This window comes from Sinocyclocheilus anshuiensis, unplaced genomic scaffold, assembly GCF_001515605.1.
Source record: "Sinocyclocheilus anshuiensis isolate Anshui unplaced genomic scaffold, SAMN03320099.WGS_v1.1 scaffold328, whole genome shotgun sequence".
Taxonomy (NCBI): Eukaryota; Metazoa; Chordata; class Actinopteri; order Cypriniformes; family Cyprinidae; genus Sinocyclocheilus; species Sinocyclocheilus anshuiensis.
In genome coordinates this window covers 1,671,060-1,686,956 of record NW_015558621.1, presented here as the reverse complement: position 1 = coordinate 1,686,956, position 15,897 = coordinate 1,671,060, and the positions used below count along the sequence as shown (strand labels likewise).

Here is a 15,897-nt window from a genome sequence, read left to right as displayed (position 1 = left end):
ATTATTTTATAACTATTGTTGTATTTAGATTTTTAAAAAGTATTATTAATTAAACTGAAAACTGAACTTGCCTTTCTCTGACTTGTAGTTCTGTAAATTCCACTTCCTGTCATTACAATTCAATTTCCAACCATGTATGAGTCTCTTTCTTTTTAAGACTGGTAAGATTTTGTACTTTTTTTCCCATGGACATTTATGTATGATGGAGATGTGATTGGAAAAGTGTATATTTTGTCATATTTTATTTAGCATTTTATTGTTTCCCATTTGAGTTTGTAAATTGATATTGTTCAATAAAAAAAAAAATTCAATTTCCAATTCAACTTCCTGTGTGCTGTGACCATTCCAGTTTATTAATTGAAAGAAACACATTTAGAATTTTGACCAACACTATTGTACATTTTTTCTTCTCATGGACTACGCTGTGATGTGGCGTCAAGGTCAAAGGTCAAGAGACATTTCTGTTTAATTAATCAGTCATGTTCTCAGTCTAGAATGCTAGCCGTATCGTGACGCACTTCAGTTTATCGCATCTGTTTGATCAGTACATTGGGAGTTCATATTTACAAACTAAAATCTCAATGTAAAGCTAAAGACAAGCTAAAGCTAAAGCTTGTGCTTCCTTTCATTTAATATTTGTTTGTTTTAGATTATGTAAGGAAGAAATCATTCTGATTGAGATGAGAGCTTCATTTGCCTGAACTGAATTATTAAAACAGACTAACCAAATCATTAACATAGAGTTGATGAAATAGAGGTGAGAGAAAGGGTGAAAGAGAAAGTGAGAGAGAGCGAGAGAGTTTGTTTGTGCAGACATTGATCCACAGCCTCCTGGGTCTGTGGCTGCCGTTTACCAATTTGTGTCTTCCCTTTTTCTCAGCACAGCTCAGAGGGAACAAACAGCCATGCTCGCCAACATAAGACCACACGTTGCTCAGCAACAGCACACTGGTTGGAGGGAGGGTGGAGAGGGGGTGGTGCGACAGGATAGAGATTCGTGAAGAGGGAATCAAGGCCTTTATTAGCCCTGAGTACGGATCCCTGAGCCGGACCTCTGCGCTCTTCATGACCCACATAACAGCAATGAACATGTTACAAAGCTCTTCTAATGGCCTAAATGTAAGGATGCATGTTGGTTATAGTACTTATTAGGGCTGGCAACGTTGCTATTAATTTGTTTTGAAAATATAAATCGGTTACACTTTATTTTAAGGTGTCCTTGTTAGTGTAATTATACATTTAATTAGAGTAATATTAATTAACTACATACTGTTAGGGTTAGGATTAGGGTTTGGTAACCCTAGATTAGGTAAGTGTGAACTGTTTTAGTAGAGTCCCGGGTCATGCTTACTCATAAGGTTTATTTGTTTGTTTTTTTCTTATATATATATATGTGTGTGTGTGTGTGTGTGTGTGTGTGTGATGTATTTTATATTATTTAGGCACTTATAGGCTATAGTTTGACAATGTTCTAAATCAACATGCCATGGGAAGTCAATCTAACTTAACATTTTCTTATATTGATATTGTTTATTTCTCACTCCTTAACAGTTCATCAGGCTCTTAATTATTTAATCTATGCCATCTTTTGGAATATCTGAAGGCCATTTACCATAGTTCTTAACTTTTGTTATAATAAGACTGGCCGATTAAAAATTACCAGGCCAATAATGACTTTTTTTAATGAATCAATATAGCATTTGTTATGAAGAAACAATCGCCTGTACATTTAGAACCAATAGCTACAAAATGCCACAGTTGTAATATAAATATATATAGGGGAAATCTCTTCCCTTAACAGATTATTTATTATAAATCAGGCCAAACAAAGTAGTTTCGCTTTCACAATGAAACACAGCGTCACTCATGGCGACCTTGAGTGAGCGGAGGCCGGCGAATTCGACGAAGGAGCATCCGGCGGGCTTGCGGCAACCACATGTGACGACCCCGGGCTGGGCTCCGCTTCGTCCACGGTGAAAGCCGATCTGGCGATCCACAGCGCGAAGTTGATGTATTTCCTCAGTGACCAGCACGGATCAGCTCTAGGCATGACGAAGCGGATATCGTCCTCTTTTGGAAGACCAAACAAAGTAGTTTCGCTTTCACAACGAAACACACAGCATCTTCACGACATGGCGGCGGCAGCAACAATACTACAGCGAGAATAAAAGTTACGCCTTCTTTCTTTGCGTGAACATTTGGGCGGCGTTATGCAAATCTTCCCACATCGTGACGTAGACATGTGGGTGCGTGTTAGAATGAGCCGTTTTAGGTAGGCGTGGTTGACTCTTAACTTTTATAAAGAATATCTCTTTGGATTTAAGACTTTAGTCTTTGCAACTTTACAGATCTTCTTTATGTACCAAGAGCTTGTAACACTTCAAAGAGAAAGGGAAAATTGAAATCGCATCATATGACCCCTTTAAGTCAAATGTAGATGAGTATTATGCACATATGTTGGGCAAGAGCCTAAATATGAGCATAAAGACTTATTATTATCTTATTAATAAACTTATTATCTTATTAAAACTTATTAAACTTATTATCATTATTAGGGGTCCAGCCCTTTTCTGTCAAATGCACTTGTTCTATAAGTTTGTTTCATATTAAAATGATTTGGTGAGAAAATGGTCTTTAGGTTTAGATTGAAAGAGTAATTTGACAATATGCTATTCATCATTGAAGAAGATTCTTTGTTTTATGTTTGTCTGTCTCATAGTATTTCTTTTCTTCTTTCTTTCTTCTTTTTTGACAATATGCTCAAAATATCTAAGAACATTGCTTTTGTTGAAGTTCAAGCCAGGCCACAGTGCAGCTGAAGCCACTAAAAACATTCAATTAGCATGTCTGAAAAGTCTATTTGAGCGAGTGAGTGAGTGAGAGACGTGACGTGGCCAAGTATGGTGACCCATACTAGGAATTAGTGCTCTGCATTTATCCCATCCAAAGTGCACACAGCAGTGAACACACACACACACCGTGAACACACACCCGGAGCAGTGGGCAGCCATTTTTTTGCTGCGGCACCCGGGGAGCAGTTGGGGGTTCGGTGCCTTGCTCAAGGGCACCTCACTCGTGGTATTGAAGGTGGGAGAGAGCACTGTACATTCACTCCCCCCACCTCCAACCCCTGCTGGTACGAGACTCGAACCCACAACCTTTGGGTTACGAGTCCGACTCTCTAACCATTAGGCCACGACTTCCACGATTTGGTCCTCAGACTTCCAGTTTGGTAGCGTGAGGCTCAGAATTGAACTACTAAATCTGTATTAGTATGTGTATTAGTATGCCATTGAGAAGAGGCTATTTAAGCAAATGAGCATATATGCTGATTTCGTAAAATAAGTGGAATTATTTAATTATAGTTATTTCATACTGAATAGTCTATTTAATGTGATTTTACTTAATAGCTTAATTTATTAGAACTGCACAATGCATGATTTCTCCAAGAACGGCATCCACGATTTTATAGTTTTAATAGATTCCAGACTTCAAGTCAGTCAGATGTTTTCAGAATATTAAATTGACTTTTAATCACAGTAAATATGATCTGTGTGTTCAGAGGATGTTCAGTGCCAGGTGTAAATTTCTATCAGTGATCCTTCCAAATGTCTGATTCGATTCTTATTGTGATTTGTGTGTGTATGTGTGAGTGAATGGATTTCTGAAAGAGAAACAGAAACACAGAAATTAATTATCAGTTAAATCAAGTATCACGCAATCTTGATGTAACATAAGGAACAGATAGTTGGAGCTTTTGTGACAATCTCCAAATGTTGACATTTTTTAAATATATTATTGGTTGAACAGTTTGGCTCCCTCCCAATCTGTTTTTCCAAGTTATTTGAAGTATAGTCTATGTGCTTGGTTATTAATTCGCAAGATATTATGTAAACATGAGGCTTTCCACCAGAACAATATGTAAATAACAGACTCTCAATAACGAATGTGTGCTTTTATCCTCATTCAGAATAATACAGCCTAAATACAGCCGTTCCTATCCATTCCCTGCCTGGCTTACCGGATATGACAAACATATGCTGAGGGCTGTCTGTGTAAGGTTTACCTCAGTCCCTGGACGAATAAAATAGAAGGATTAGTGGATTAGGAAGGAGAGAGTGATGAGGAGATTGCTTTTTCCTCTGCATTCCGTTTCATTTCGTATTTCAATTAAAAATACCTCATAGAGATAAAGCCAGATATGATGAGTCACTTTTACATTCAGTACCTTTTCAGTAAAGGTTAAATACCACGAAATTAAGAAAATGTTGTAAATATTATATTTAATAATTGTATTTTTGATTGCATTTTTAATTAAAAAAATAATTTAAGATGTGCATTTGTTTTATATATTTTTTAGACAAAGTCAATGCCATGTGTGATGGTAGATTGTATTTTTTGGACATAAAGCTTCTTGACCTATAAAGGGAAACTGCATGTACGTCCATGTTTTCATTTGCACAAACCTCACTGGATCACAGATTCAATGCATATGCATGCCACCAAACTGCTCAACAATACCATGCTGCTTTCTTTTGTTTTATTTTTTCTTTTGTGGTGCTTGTTTTCGTGTGGCTTCACTTTTAAGGCTGATATGAGAGTTCTTTGCCAGACATAAGAATGTGATCGCATGCACCAAACAAGCTAAAACAGCATTCCCAAGGGCCTTGAAACTCCCAGTTCCTCAACCCTTCCAGCCACAAGATCATAGCCTCTCCATACAGCAGGAAATATAAAAGTGCACATTTTTACAACACCTACAGTTTCTTAGGGCTTCTATTTGAATGACGCTTCTTAAAGTCAAGCCATATGTGTGCTTAACTCTTACGTGTGCAGAAGACCCTTGTCACCCAGCTGGAATGCCTTTTAAATGCATAGTAAAACCTAGACTGTTGGCAAGGATTTCAAAGCTATGTATTTAAATAATAGGAAGGCTCTATAGGGATTGGTGGCTTTGCATACATGTATTTGTGAGAGATAGAGCTGGAGTTCTGTTAATGCACTGAAAAGTCTTGGATAGTGCAGTAATGATGGTGTGATTCAAAATTACACGGTTTGGAGGGAATGTTTAGAGCCTGGGGTTGGATTGGCTGGACTGCTATTTGTCATGACATGGTTGCTTGCATGTCAACAAGTTGTGGCGCTAATCAAGCAATGCAAGTTTAAGTTTGTCTTTGTATTTAAGATGTAAAGCATTATTTTGAAAAGTTCTGTATGTGGCTAAAATTATAGCCATATAATTTTTTTTTAAATTTTAATTGTTTTTTTTTTTTTTATTTTATTTTTATATAGAATAATCTATGAGTACTAGCTGTTTTGATAGTCACACACACCAGCAAACCAGCAAAGAAAAATTATGATTATGCAACATGATTATGTTGCTTATATGTTGTATATATGTTGTTTAAATAACTATTTCTGCTTATGTCATGTTAAAAATGTTGCATATTGTTGGGCTTTTTACTTTTTAATGTTTGATTTAGGGACAATACATTTGTTGTTTTGCCACTTAATGTTCAATTTAAAGTATTTGTCCTGAAGCAAAACCACTTGAGAACCACTGATCTATAATATACCCTGCTGTATGTCTAATTCATAAAAACGAGCCTGATTTCCCTTTAGAAACCAGGTCATACTGTGTAGTATCCTACCGAAAATGCAAAAGCTGCACATTTGTCCTCTGTCTTAAATCCTGAGGCATTTTCCCTTTCAGATGTTTTATTACATCTAACCTGTACGTCTGGATGATCACCTAACATAACTTTTGCATGCAGGCCTCTTTAGTTTTACTGAGGCACATCAGCATTTTTGTGTTAACTTTTGTAGGCCCAGCCATGAATGTCTCACATGAGAGTACAAGCATCAGTTTGTGATTCATTTAACCAACTTCAGAGGGTCAACAGTCAGTTTTCCGAGAAGCAATTGATTGAAAAAAGTGTGCTTGGGTGTGCGTGTAAGTTAGGTCAAGTTTTATTGAGTCGCCTGACCGTGTGTCCCGCTAACTAGGAGCATCTGTCCTATACTCCATGTCTTTGACAGGCTCCAGCCATGAGCGTCTCCCAGGAGAAGCTTCAATTTGACACCGTTTTGACCAACATATGGAGACAGCAGTCGATTTATCCATGTGCTAAAGATTTAACATTCACTCCATGTTATAATTGGAATGATTTAACCCTTTTATCGACCATAAACAATAACTATTGAACCCACTTCAAGCAGCTACCCTGTGAGACATGGACATCTGTGGGTACATCACACTGCAGGTCCAGTCAAAGCTTTAGCGGTGCATTTAATGAGCACCCAAACAAAGATGATGTAAGTAACACAATCATTAAACCAACACAATGCCAAAGTCTCTGTCTCAAAGTTGATCTTCTCTCCTTTTGCGGATAATGATACCGGCAAAGGTTTGCAAATATAGAATCAGTCTATAATCGCAGGTCTTTTAAATAGGGCAAAGCGGCGCTTGCGGGGGCATCTTTACCATGTCTAATGTTCACAATCCCTTCATGTACTTTTACTTCTTAGGTCTATTCTGTACATCCCAGACATGGGAGACGAAGAGTTACCCGACTATAGAGAAAGGCTGTCGATGATCAGTGTCAAGCCTTATGACTGTAAACATAAATATTTTCATGACATTATGTGCCACGATTTCTATCGCCTAAACATACTCATGTATTACATACTAGGCCCATCTGCCCTACAGCCTCTGTTTTTATGCATATCCCTCTGTTTTATTTATTTCCTCTAGTTGGACCGGGTTTAAAGAACTGCTAAAAACATCAGAACCAGATACACGAGTGGATTTGCATGAGAGTCTCACACATCCTCTTTTTCATTTCGGTCCAAATTATAAATCAGTCAAAATCTCTGTCATTGCACACAACATTCTTGAGATTCTTCAGCTTCTAGTCAAACGACTGCATGGAGAAGTGTGACTGGAATATCTCATTCGTAGCCTACAGACAGACAAAACAAAGAAGTCACTCACCTTGAGGCAAGATTCTTGGAAATCCACTCAGTGATCTGTGTGTTTTCAGCTGAGAATCATTGAGTGTCGGAAGAGATTCATGTTGTTGCAACTGGAACATTTGCTCCAGTTTCATGAGTCTTGAGATAGAACAGCATATGCAGGCATTTTCAGATATAAAATGGCATAAGATGTCCATGTTTAAATTTAGATATTCAGGGGAGAAAAAGGACTTATTCTATTGACCAGTCAAGGCCACATATATAACTGTAGTTCCATGAATCCATGTGGAATGCATTGGCCGTATCTGCACACTTTTGAACACTTAAATCACTTAAAAAACATTTGAATGTCATTGCATTAGATAGGCTACATATCATCTGATGGTGCTAGAGAGATCTCAGAGCTACTATCACTTTTCAGAATCTTAATTGGTCTGTGCTGGTTTGTACTTTGGTGCTGGTCTACCTGGTGGACTAGGACTGCCATTTTGTTAGCTAGCAAAATCTTAAAAAGCCTTGCATGCCGTGTGTGTTTTTACCAGAGGATTTCAAGACATTTTTTAAAATAGATTATGTGTCCAAAACCTTTTATGGCCATTTTAGACTTTATTTAGGCACATTTTTTATGCCCATAATCTTAAAATCACAGCTTGGCAAGCTTTAAACCTAACAGCTTGGCAAGCTTCTTTAGCACTTGATTCTATAGTACCTCTTGTAATTTATTTCCAGCGACGGCACTGCAGGTATTTACTTTAATTCAAAAGGTAATTTCTATTTATATGTGCTTGAACAGTTACATTAATGCTCTCTTTTGAAATGCATACCTCTGAAAATGCCTTGCAACAAAAGGCTTGTGGAACAGCAAGTCAAAGCATTGATTTAGATCAGCAGGTAGCGTTTTTTGACAATGTGATGGATGCCTTTGTCTAAAACTGCTCTATATAGCATATCGCAGTATATGTTTAAAAATATTCATTAACAAATCATACAAGTTTTGAACAACATGAGGGTGAGTAAATGATGAAAACATTTTTATTTTTGGATGAACTATCCATTTAACTCCTTTTAATTCCCAGTATTGGACATCCAGTACTGAATTCAGATCATGTCATTCCAAGAGCAGCTTGAGATGGAGCCATCCACAGATGGTCAGTGTTGTGTAAACCCAGAGCACAGTGAACCGGGAGGGTGAACGGGCCAGGTGAAGGGTCCACAGAGAAAGGATGTATACATTCAAATGGGAGAAGGAGCACCAGCTGGCATCTGGCAATCTAATATCAGCAGCTGCCCAATCTGGTGCACATACCACTCAGTAATATGGAGGACTGGGACCACCGGGAATATCTGGACATGCAAAAGAAGTTTATGCGGGTGAGAGGTATACAGCCAAATTTCACTTGCACATTTCTGTCTGAATTCAAAGCCCACACACAGAGTTCTATCACCTTTAAATAAATTTTTCAAAATATCTTCTTTCATATTCCCCAGACAAAAGAAAGTCAGGTCATACAGTAATATAATCCACTCTAAAATGACAATTCTGTCATCATTTATTCATCCTCGTGTTGACCCAAACCTGTATGACATTCTATCTTCAATGGAACATAAAAGAAGCTATTTTGTAGAATGTTGGTAACCAAAAAATTTTGGTTCCCATTGACAAAAAATACAATGGAAGTCACATTCTTATCTTCTTTTGAAAAATGAAATGCATATTGGTTTGGAATGACACAATGCAGAGTAAATGATGAGAGAATTAACCTCGCCCTTTAAGGAAAAGAGCTTTGTGTTTCTTGATATTATGTTAAACCTCAACAGTCAAGTTGCCACATGTCATTATATTTAGGTCTAGTTTGTTTCATTCACCCTTGCCAGTAAAAGCAAATGCTGAAGCACATAGCATAATGTTTACCTCTTCCCCCCCCCCTCGCTTGTTGTTGCCCCAAAGACAGAACTGAAAAACATTTAATTACTTGGTGATGCGGTGTATCCAGAGTTCCTAATTATGTTTCTAGAGTCTGGGAGGGAATGTTCATTCCTGTGACTGCAGGCTTTCATAGACTGACGGATTCCTTGGCAACTGTTTCTCTAGTTTTTTTCACCCTCACACTTTTTTTTTCTTTCCTTCTCCCTCTCCTGTTCTTTTAATTAGAGTGGAAGATCAGTGAAATGCCAAGTGTCAGAACCAGAGGATGAGAATATAGCATAAACGACCTTTTAAACGTTGCTGATCTTTGATAAGGCCACAAATGGAGCATCTTGGTCCTTCGTCCGTGTTTCGTGTCTCACTCCACCTGGGCTGTTATCTAACAGGTCTGGGCAGCTGTGGACTCTGATGGCAATATGCAGGGGCGTAGATTACGCGGGGGACGCGGGGGATGTGTCCCCCGCACTTTTAATATCATGTAAATTCGTCCCCCGCACTTTTTCGGATATTTCACAACATTACTGCTTTTGCTGTACTTTGGATCAAATAAATGCAGGCTTGTTGAGCAGAAGAGACTTCTTTATAAAACATTAAAAATCTTACTGTTCAAAAACTGTTGACCGGTGGGTTATATAGATTACAGAAATGTTATATTCTAATGTTATATATTTATTTATTTATATTTATATATATATAACATTTCTGTCCCCCTCACTTCTGAAATGATGGCTACGCCCCTGGCAATATGTGATGGATAGGGCGGTTAAGCACATCATCAGATAGACAAAAGAACTGAGATCAGAGGTGGATCAATAATAAAAAAAATGCTTCATGGTTTTTAAAAGCATTTTGTTGTTCCACAGTTTGCAATGCAGTTGCAAAAATGTTGACAGGTGGTTGCTAGGATGTTCTGATGTGTTAAAGAGCCCACCAGTATTTTCTTTAGTATTATTTACATAGTATTATAGTTTTTATTCATATTTTGAATGAGCTTTATATTTATATTTTCAGTTTATTTTATTTAGTAAATTTTTTATGTGCTTTTGTCATTTTTATTAGTTTTTTATATTATTTTAAAAATATTTCTATGTATTTTTAAACATGTAATATCTTTATTTCAGTTTTAGTAATTTTAGTACTTTCAGGATGTTGACAAGGAAACATTTCAAATTTTTATTTTCTAATTATTATTATTTTTAAGTTATATAATATCTATATTTTATTTTATTTCAGCTTCATTTCAGTTACCTAAAACTGATAAATACTGTTAGTTGTAGTTGCAATCAACAATAAAAACACTGGAGCCCACCTCGAATAAGTCTTTATATATATATATATATATATATATATTGTGGTCTCTAGAAATGGCTTAGACCTTCCTTAAATCAATGGAATTTGAAGATATCATCATTTTATCGTCCAGTATTTTGGGTAAATATTTGAAAAGATATACTATATTAAACAGCTAACATTTACTGTGTAATATATTAAAAGGTATTGCTCACTGTAAACCCAAATAGTAAATCTTTGATAAAGGAATTACTCAAAATAAATAAAAACGTTCATTCGCCTCTAATTTTTCGAGTAATTAGTACACAAATGTAATTTTAAGTTTACAGCAGTCAAATGCTTTCATTTGTTTTTGGCAGTGTACTCAAATAGTTTTAGTACAATCCCGTTTGACGTCACGCATGTGCGTACAAGGTCCTCCTTCAACTAGCAGTTTCACGTTCGCGAAAAGACGCCATGTTTTTGTTGCTCGCCTCGGCTGAAAATATGCTAAACTAAGTTTGCAATACGCGAAAAACTCGATCGTATTTTATAAAAAAAAATAGTGTAAGAGGAGATATTTTTCGATCGGGAATTTGCTCTGTTGTTGGATTACGAAGTTAATGCAGACGACCTTTGCCCCGAGACGCAAAGAGGTCATCACTGAAAACCTACCTGTTTGTGAGATCCTGGAACGCTGGCCTGCCTTTAAAATGGAGTCACAGGTAAATTATTTTTCTTGGTACACTTGAAAATGTGTTATATTTAAAGGAATAGTTCACCCAGAAATGAACATTTGCCATTCATTTACTCTCTCTCTGGTTGTGCAAGATGTAGGTGACGTTCGTTCTTCGGTAGAATGCAAAAGATGATTTTTAGCTGAACTCATGGTCCTTGGTGATTTATCAAATACAGGTCAACAGGTGCCGTCACTTTGTGAGTCAAAAAACAAACAAGCAACACAAAATTAATGCCTGGCACAGAAATCTTGAGCTCCAGACTCGTTTTCCTGGTAATGTCATGTTGTCTATATCTGCTTTTTGACTCACAAAGTGGTGGCACCCGTTGACTTGCATTTTATGAATCACCAAGGACCACGGGTTCAGCTAAAACTCATCTTTTGCGTTCTACTGAAGAAAGAATGTAACCTACATCTTGGATGGCCGAAGGGTTAGTAAACTGACAGCAAATTTTCATTTTTGGTTCCTTTTCAGTGTCAGGTTTACCCTAGTTGACAGTAGAAGTTTAAAATGTACACGGTTTACATATACCTTGGCTTAATCACTTATTAATTTGTGCAGATCTGTTCTGAGTTTCACAAAATTACAAATGTCAACCTGAAGAACCACTTCTATGCCGTGTTGGACCAGCATGCTCCCCGTCTTCAGAGCTTGTTCAGAAAGAAAGCTGCTCGCACAGGAAAAGTGTCTGAAGTGTCAGCTCTTCGGGATATATGACCTCCAGGTCAGTTGGTTACACTTCTTGATGCCTGAAAGTAACTGCAGCGGATTTAAATATTTTGGTTGTATTGTCACACACAGACTTTTTAGGGTGATGCATAGGATTGTGTGGCTGTGCTGATTAGATTCCATTTTAAATCAAGATTCTCATACTCAAGTCTCTTAATTCTCACACTGAAGGAAAAAGTTGACGTCCATGTACGACGAGCTGCCATCCTCCGTGCTCTCCCTGCCTATCTGCAAGAGGATGACTCCAACTTTTTCAAGACATGGGATGTAAGTGATCATGTTGCTTAGAATTTAGAGAGCTAGTCCACTCAAAATGAAAATTCTGCCCTGTCCTTAGTTACACTTTCTTTTGCAGATCACCAAACAGTTTTTGGTCCAATTGGCTTCCATAGTATGGAAAAAAATACTATGGAAGTCAATGCAACCCGAAACGGTTTGGTTACCAACAATCTCACCTGCAATTCAGATGTCATTCAGGTTCTAGTTTCAGGTTTTTAATATATTAATTAGAATTGTAGTTATTGTTTGGGATAGAATGGTTTGGAATAGATGTAAATGTTACTTCTTAGCAGTCAGCCTTTGGAAGTTTAGAGTAACAGTTCTCTGTGCCCTGTCCTTAGTTACACTTTCTTTTGCAGATCACCAAACAGTTTTTGGTCCAATTGGCTTCCATAGTATGGAAAAAAATACTATGGAAGTCAATGCAACCCGAAACGGTTTGGTTACCAACAATCTCACCTGCAATTCAGATGTCATTCAGGTTCTAGTTTCAGGTTTTGAATATATTAATTAGAATTGTAGTTATTGTTTGGGATAGAATGGTTTGGAGTAGATGAAAATGTTACTTCTTAGCAGTCAGCCTTTGGAAGTTTAGAGTTAACAGTTCTCTGTTCTTGTCTTCAGGTAGAGCAATCTGATGAACCTGACATTGATGATGTACCACTTGGTCTCCTCTCCATTAGTGGCAATTCAACAGATGCCACATTCTTCTGCCCAGAGAAGATTGCAGTTGTACTTAAGGGTAACATGGTTACCGATTTCCCCACATTGGCTGATGCATTTGTCATGCTTTTTGGACTAACTTATGCCTTGGATCTAAGTTACCCAAAAGAGTTTGCCAACACATTTGACTTTACCCAGAAAGTCTTGATGGGTCTGGAGGATGGAAAGCTGAGGCCCAGAGCTTTTGGCAGTGGAGTTACCACAGTGTTTGAACAAAGCTTACAAAGGTACTCCTTCATTGTTTGTAAGCAACTGAAAAAAGCACAAATGTCAGGGCATGTAAGAACTTTTCCAGGCCCCAAAACACCCTCGGACCCCAGAGGGTTAAAGTATGATTGTTCAACGTCAAGTTTTAATAGAAAGATTTAAATGTTCAAAAATATTTACGTTTAAATGTGTTGCTGTTCAAGTTGAATAATGGCATGTTTGCACCATATCAATGTGTCATACAGTATGACAGACAATGCAGTACATTGCCGTTTACACTGCAGTGATCTTATCTTTGATTTCTGTGTGCTAAGAAGATCATTATGTGCAGTGTAGTAAATCATTGATCAAAATGGCAATATTGAATTATTTTACACAATTGTGTTGTATTTCTTTCCCTTTTTTAGACTATTTGTCTTATTTAAATTGCAGAACAGTTTCTCAGTTGATTTTCTATATAAAAATGACTACCACTGTATATGATCCGTATACCATGCATTCATCCACTCATAGAAATTACAGTTTAAAATTTTTTTTTGTTTTCAATAAATTTTAAAATCAATATTTTGAAATCTTTGTCTTATATTGTATTCTAGTATAACATTTCAATTTCTACGGTTACTGTTAGACGTGAATTTTGGAAGTGTTCCTTCTTTACAGAAGTGTTTACAGCTGGGTGATATCCAGAGATTCATATTGTGACAGTTGTTATCTTAGCCCATTTCTCAAGGGCCCTGCACTGTTTTGGAGAATATTTTTCATTTAACAAAATTTATTGTTGATGTTTGGTTAAAATTCTTTGGTAACTTAAAGACTTGCATTTAAATTGCCTGTGTTAACCTGTTTTTTTTATTTCAGAATGTGTATAGTTAGCAATTTAGTTACTTAATGTAAATGTAAAAAAACGTACAAAAATGAATAAAGTGAACAGTTTGTTACTGAGAAATTAAAACTGTTTTATGAAGGTAAAATAAATTGTAATGTAACAAATGTCTGTTATCTTTAATTTTAATTGGTTCTGTGAACCCAAAATCTCCTTGTAAAATGACTTGATCAATAATGTTACAGTAACTTGTAAGATTAAGTTAGTATCAATTAAAATTACCTAGTACAAGTTACTAAAAAAAAAGGATGTTTCTTTAACTTGTAAAACTGAGTTAGTGTCACTTAAAATTTTCGATGTAATCAGTTTCATCTATTTTTTTGAGTTATATTAACTTATCCGGTTTTACAGTCTATTATTAAAAATATTTATATTATTTGGTATTTAAAATATTTCTATTTGTTTACACCTGTCTTGAATGTTGCACACTCTTTCCCATTTTCCTGTCGACAAGGGCAGAACTCTTCCTGTTTAGCAGTTAAAATTCACAGACTTCGTTGCCAAATGTCTGAACTTTCTATGACATTGGAAGCCTTTGGGTTTTGCTCCTCTCTGGCTAGAATAATCACCTACTTTTGGCTTGAGGCTATAAACCACACTTCATAGGGAGGGAGAATCCAGTCTGACCGTCAGAGAGGCTAGTGTCAGGACATTTTATTCAATCACGTTTTACCAGCCAGAATTCAGATCATGTTTTGGTTCAGGCGTTATGAGACCACAATCCAACAGCCTTAGGGAGAAAAAGAAGTCTCACATGTTGCAGTATATGGATGTCAGATTGAGATTTAGTCCGTTTGTGTGTGCAAGGTGGGTGTTGCATTTAGAATAATGATAAAAACAACAGCAGTACTGCTACTAGCGCCACTGCAATTTCTGTTATTGTGCTATTGCGTATTTCTCCATTTTTCAAACGATTCCTAATTATTCTATGTACTTTAGAATTTTCTCTGATAGCCTTCTTTGTCTTTTTACATTATTTTGGGTCACTTTAGCCTTTGACTTTTATTCGTATTGTCAGCTTGCTTGTGCTAGACATTGTGTGGGCTCTGATATTCAGATTTGGAGAGAAATGCTGAGAGCATCTCCAGGATGAGTGGGAGGGTAAGACACTTGCACCTTGCAGTTTGTTGTCTTTTGGAAAACAGATAAAAGAATAAGTAAACAGTATGTAATCTTCAAAATTAGCATTGCGTTCACAGCTTTGTGAGAGATGACAGCAAATTGAAATTTCCCACAGGTTTCCAGGAATGAGATGGATCATAGTCAAGAGGTGAATCCAGGTATTTGATTGACACTTTGTTTTTGCTCTAGAAACATAATATCATAGAGCCTCATTTGCAGAATACTTAGACAACTTAGACTGCATTGTTTGCGTCCCGCTTCCCTACTTACCCTTACATTCTAAAGGGAAATAATAAGCATCAAGTAGATTTTTCTGTTTTTCTCAAACTACGAGAAGAGAAGGAATGTTATAGTTTGACATATAGTTTGAAAAGAACCCATCACCATATTTTTATATACTTGGCTAGTTCCTAAGGAGGTTGCTAGAGTGTTTTCCTAGTCCAAGGCAAACAAACCATGATTTGCGGTTTTATGTCCATAACAGAAATAAGCACATTTTGCAAGTACTGTACACTGTAAAAATTATTTTTCTATGTTAAGTTTGACAAGAAAATGTTATTTCTTTCTTTGTGTTTTAAGATGTTACTTGTTTCTTTGTAATTATTTGTAAAATTTACTGTCAATTTCTGAGTGAAAATGGTTTCTAAACCAAATTAAGAAGAAAAAGCATGAAGAACAGAAATAGTGATCCTTGCTTCTAAAACACCACTAAAATGGGACTTCAGACTTAACAGATTCAGTTTCCTCAGATTTTTCTGGATATATATCTAATGCTACACAAACAACTGTACAACATTCAAAATATTGATGTTGGTCACCTAAGGCACAAAGACTTCATCATTCTTCACATATGAGGAAGCAAGCGTTCAGGTGTGTACATGCAGGGCAGACACACTCATTAGTCAACTATTCATTCAGAGCAAGTTTGTGTATTCTGTTTGTCTTGGCCTCTGATTCAAGAAGTGCAGCTTGGCAATGGCACCCTGATGTTCACTGTCAACAGTCATGCCAGTTTCTACAATAGCACAATCCTTTTTAATGGA

At 36.6% G+C, this 15,897-nt stretch overlaps 1 protein-coding gene across 1 annotated transcript; it reads left to right on the top strand.

Annotated features, from left to right (window-relative positions):
• The first annotated feature begins 10,796 nt into the window (after positions 1-10,796).
• LOC107680580 (uncharacterized) lies at positions 10,797-15,020 on the top strand. The gene is made up of 6 exons (XM_016476516.1): positions 10,797-10,896; positions 11,473-11,635; positions 11,812-11,907; positions 12,544-12,886; positions 14,790-14,833; positions 14,970-15,020. The coding sequence occupies exons 2-6, from the start codon at positions 11,525-11,527 to the stop codon at positions 15,018-15,020; spliced, it is 645 nt and encodes a 214-aa protein (XP_016332002.1). The 5' UTR covers positions 10,797-10,896; positions 11,473-11,524.
• Positions 15,021-15,897: the final 877 nt, after the last annotated feature.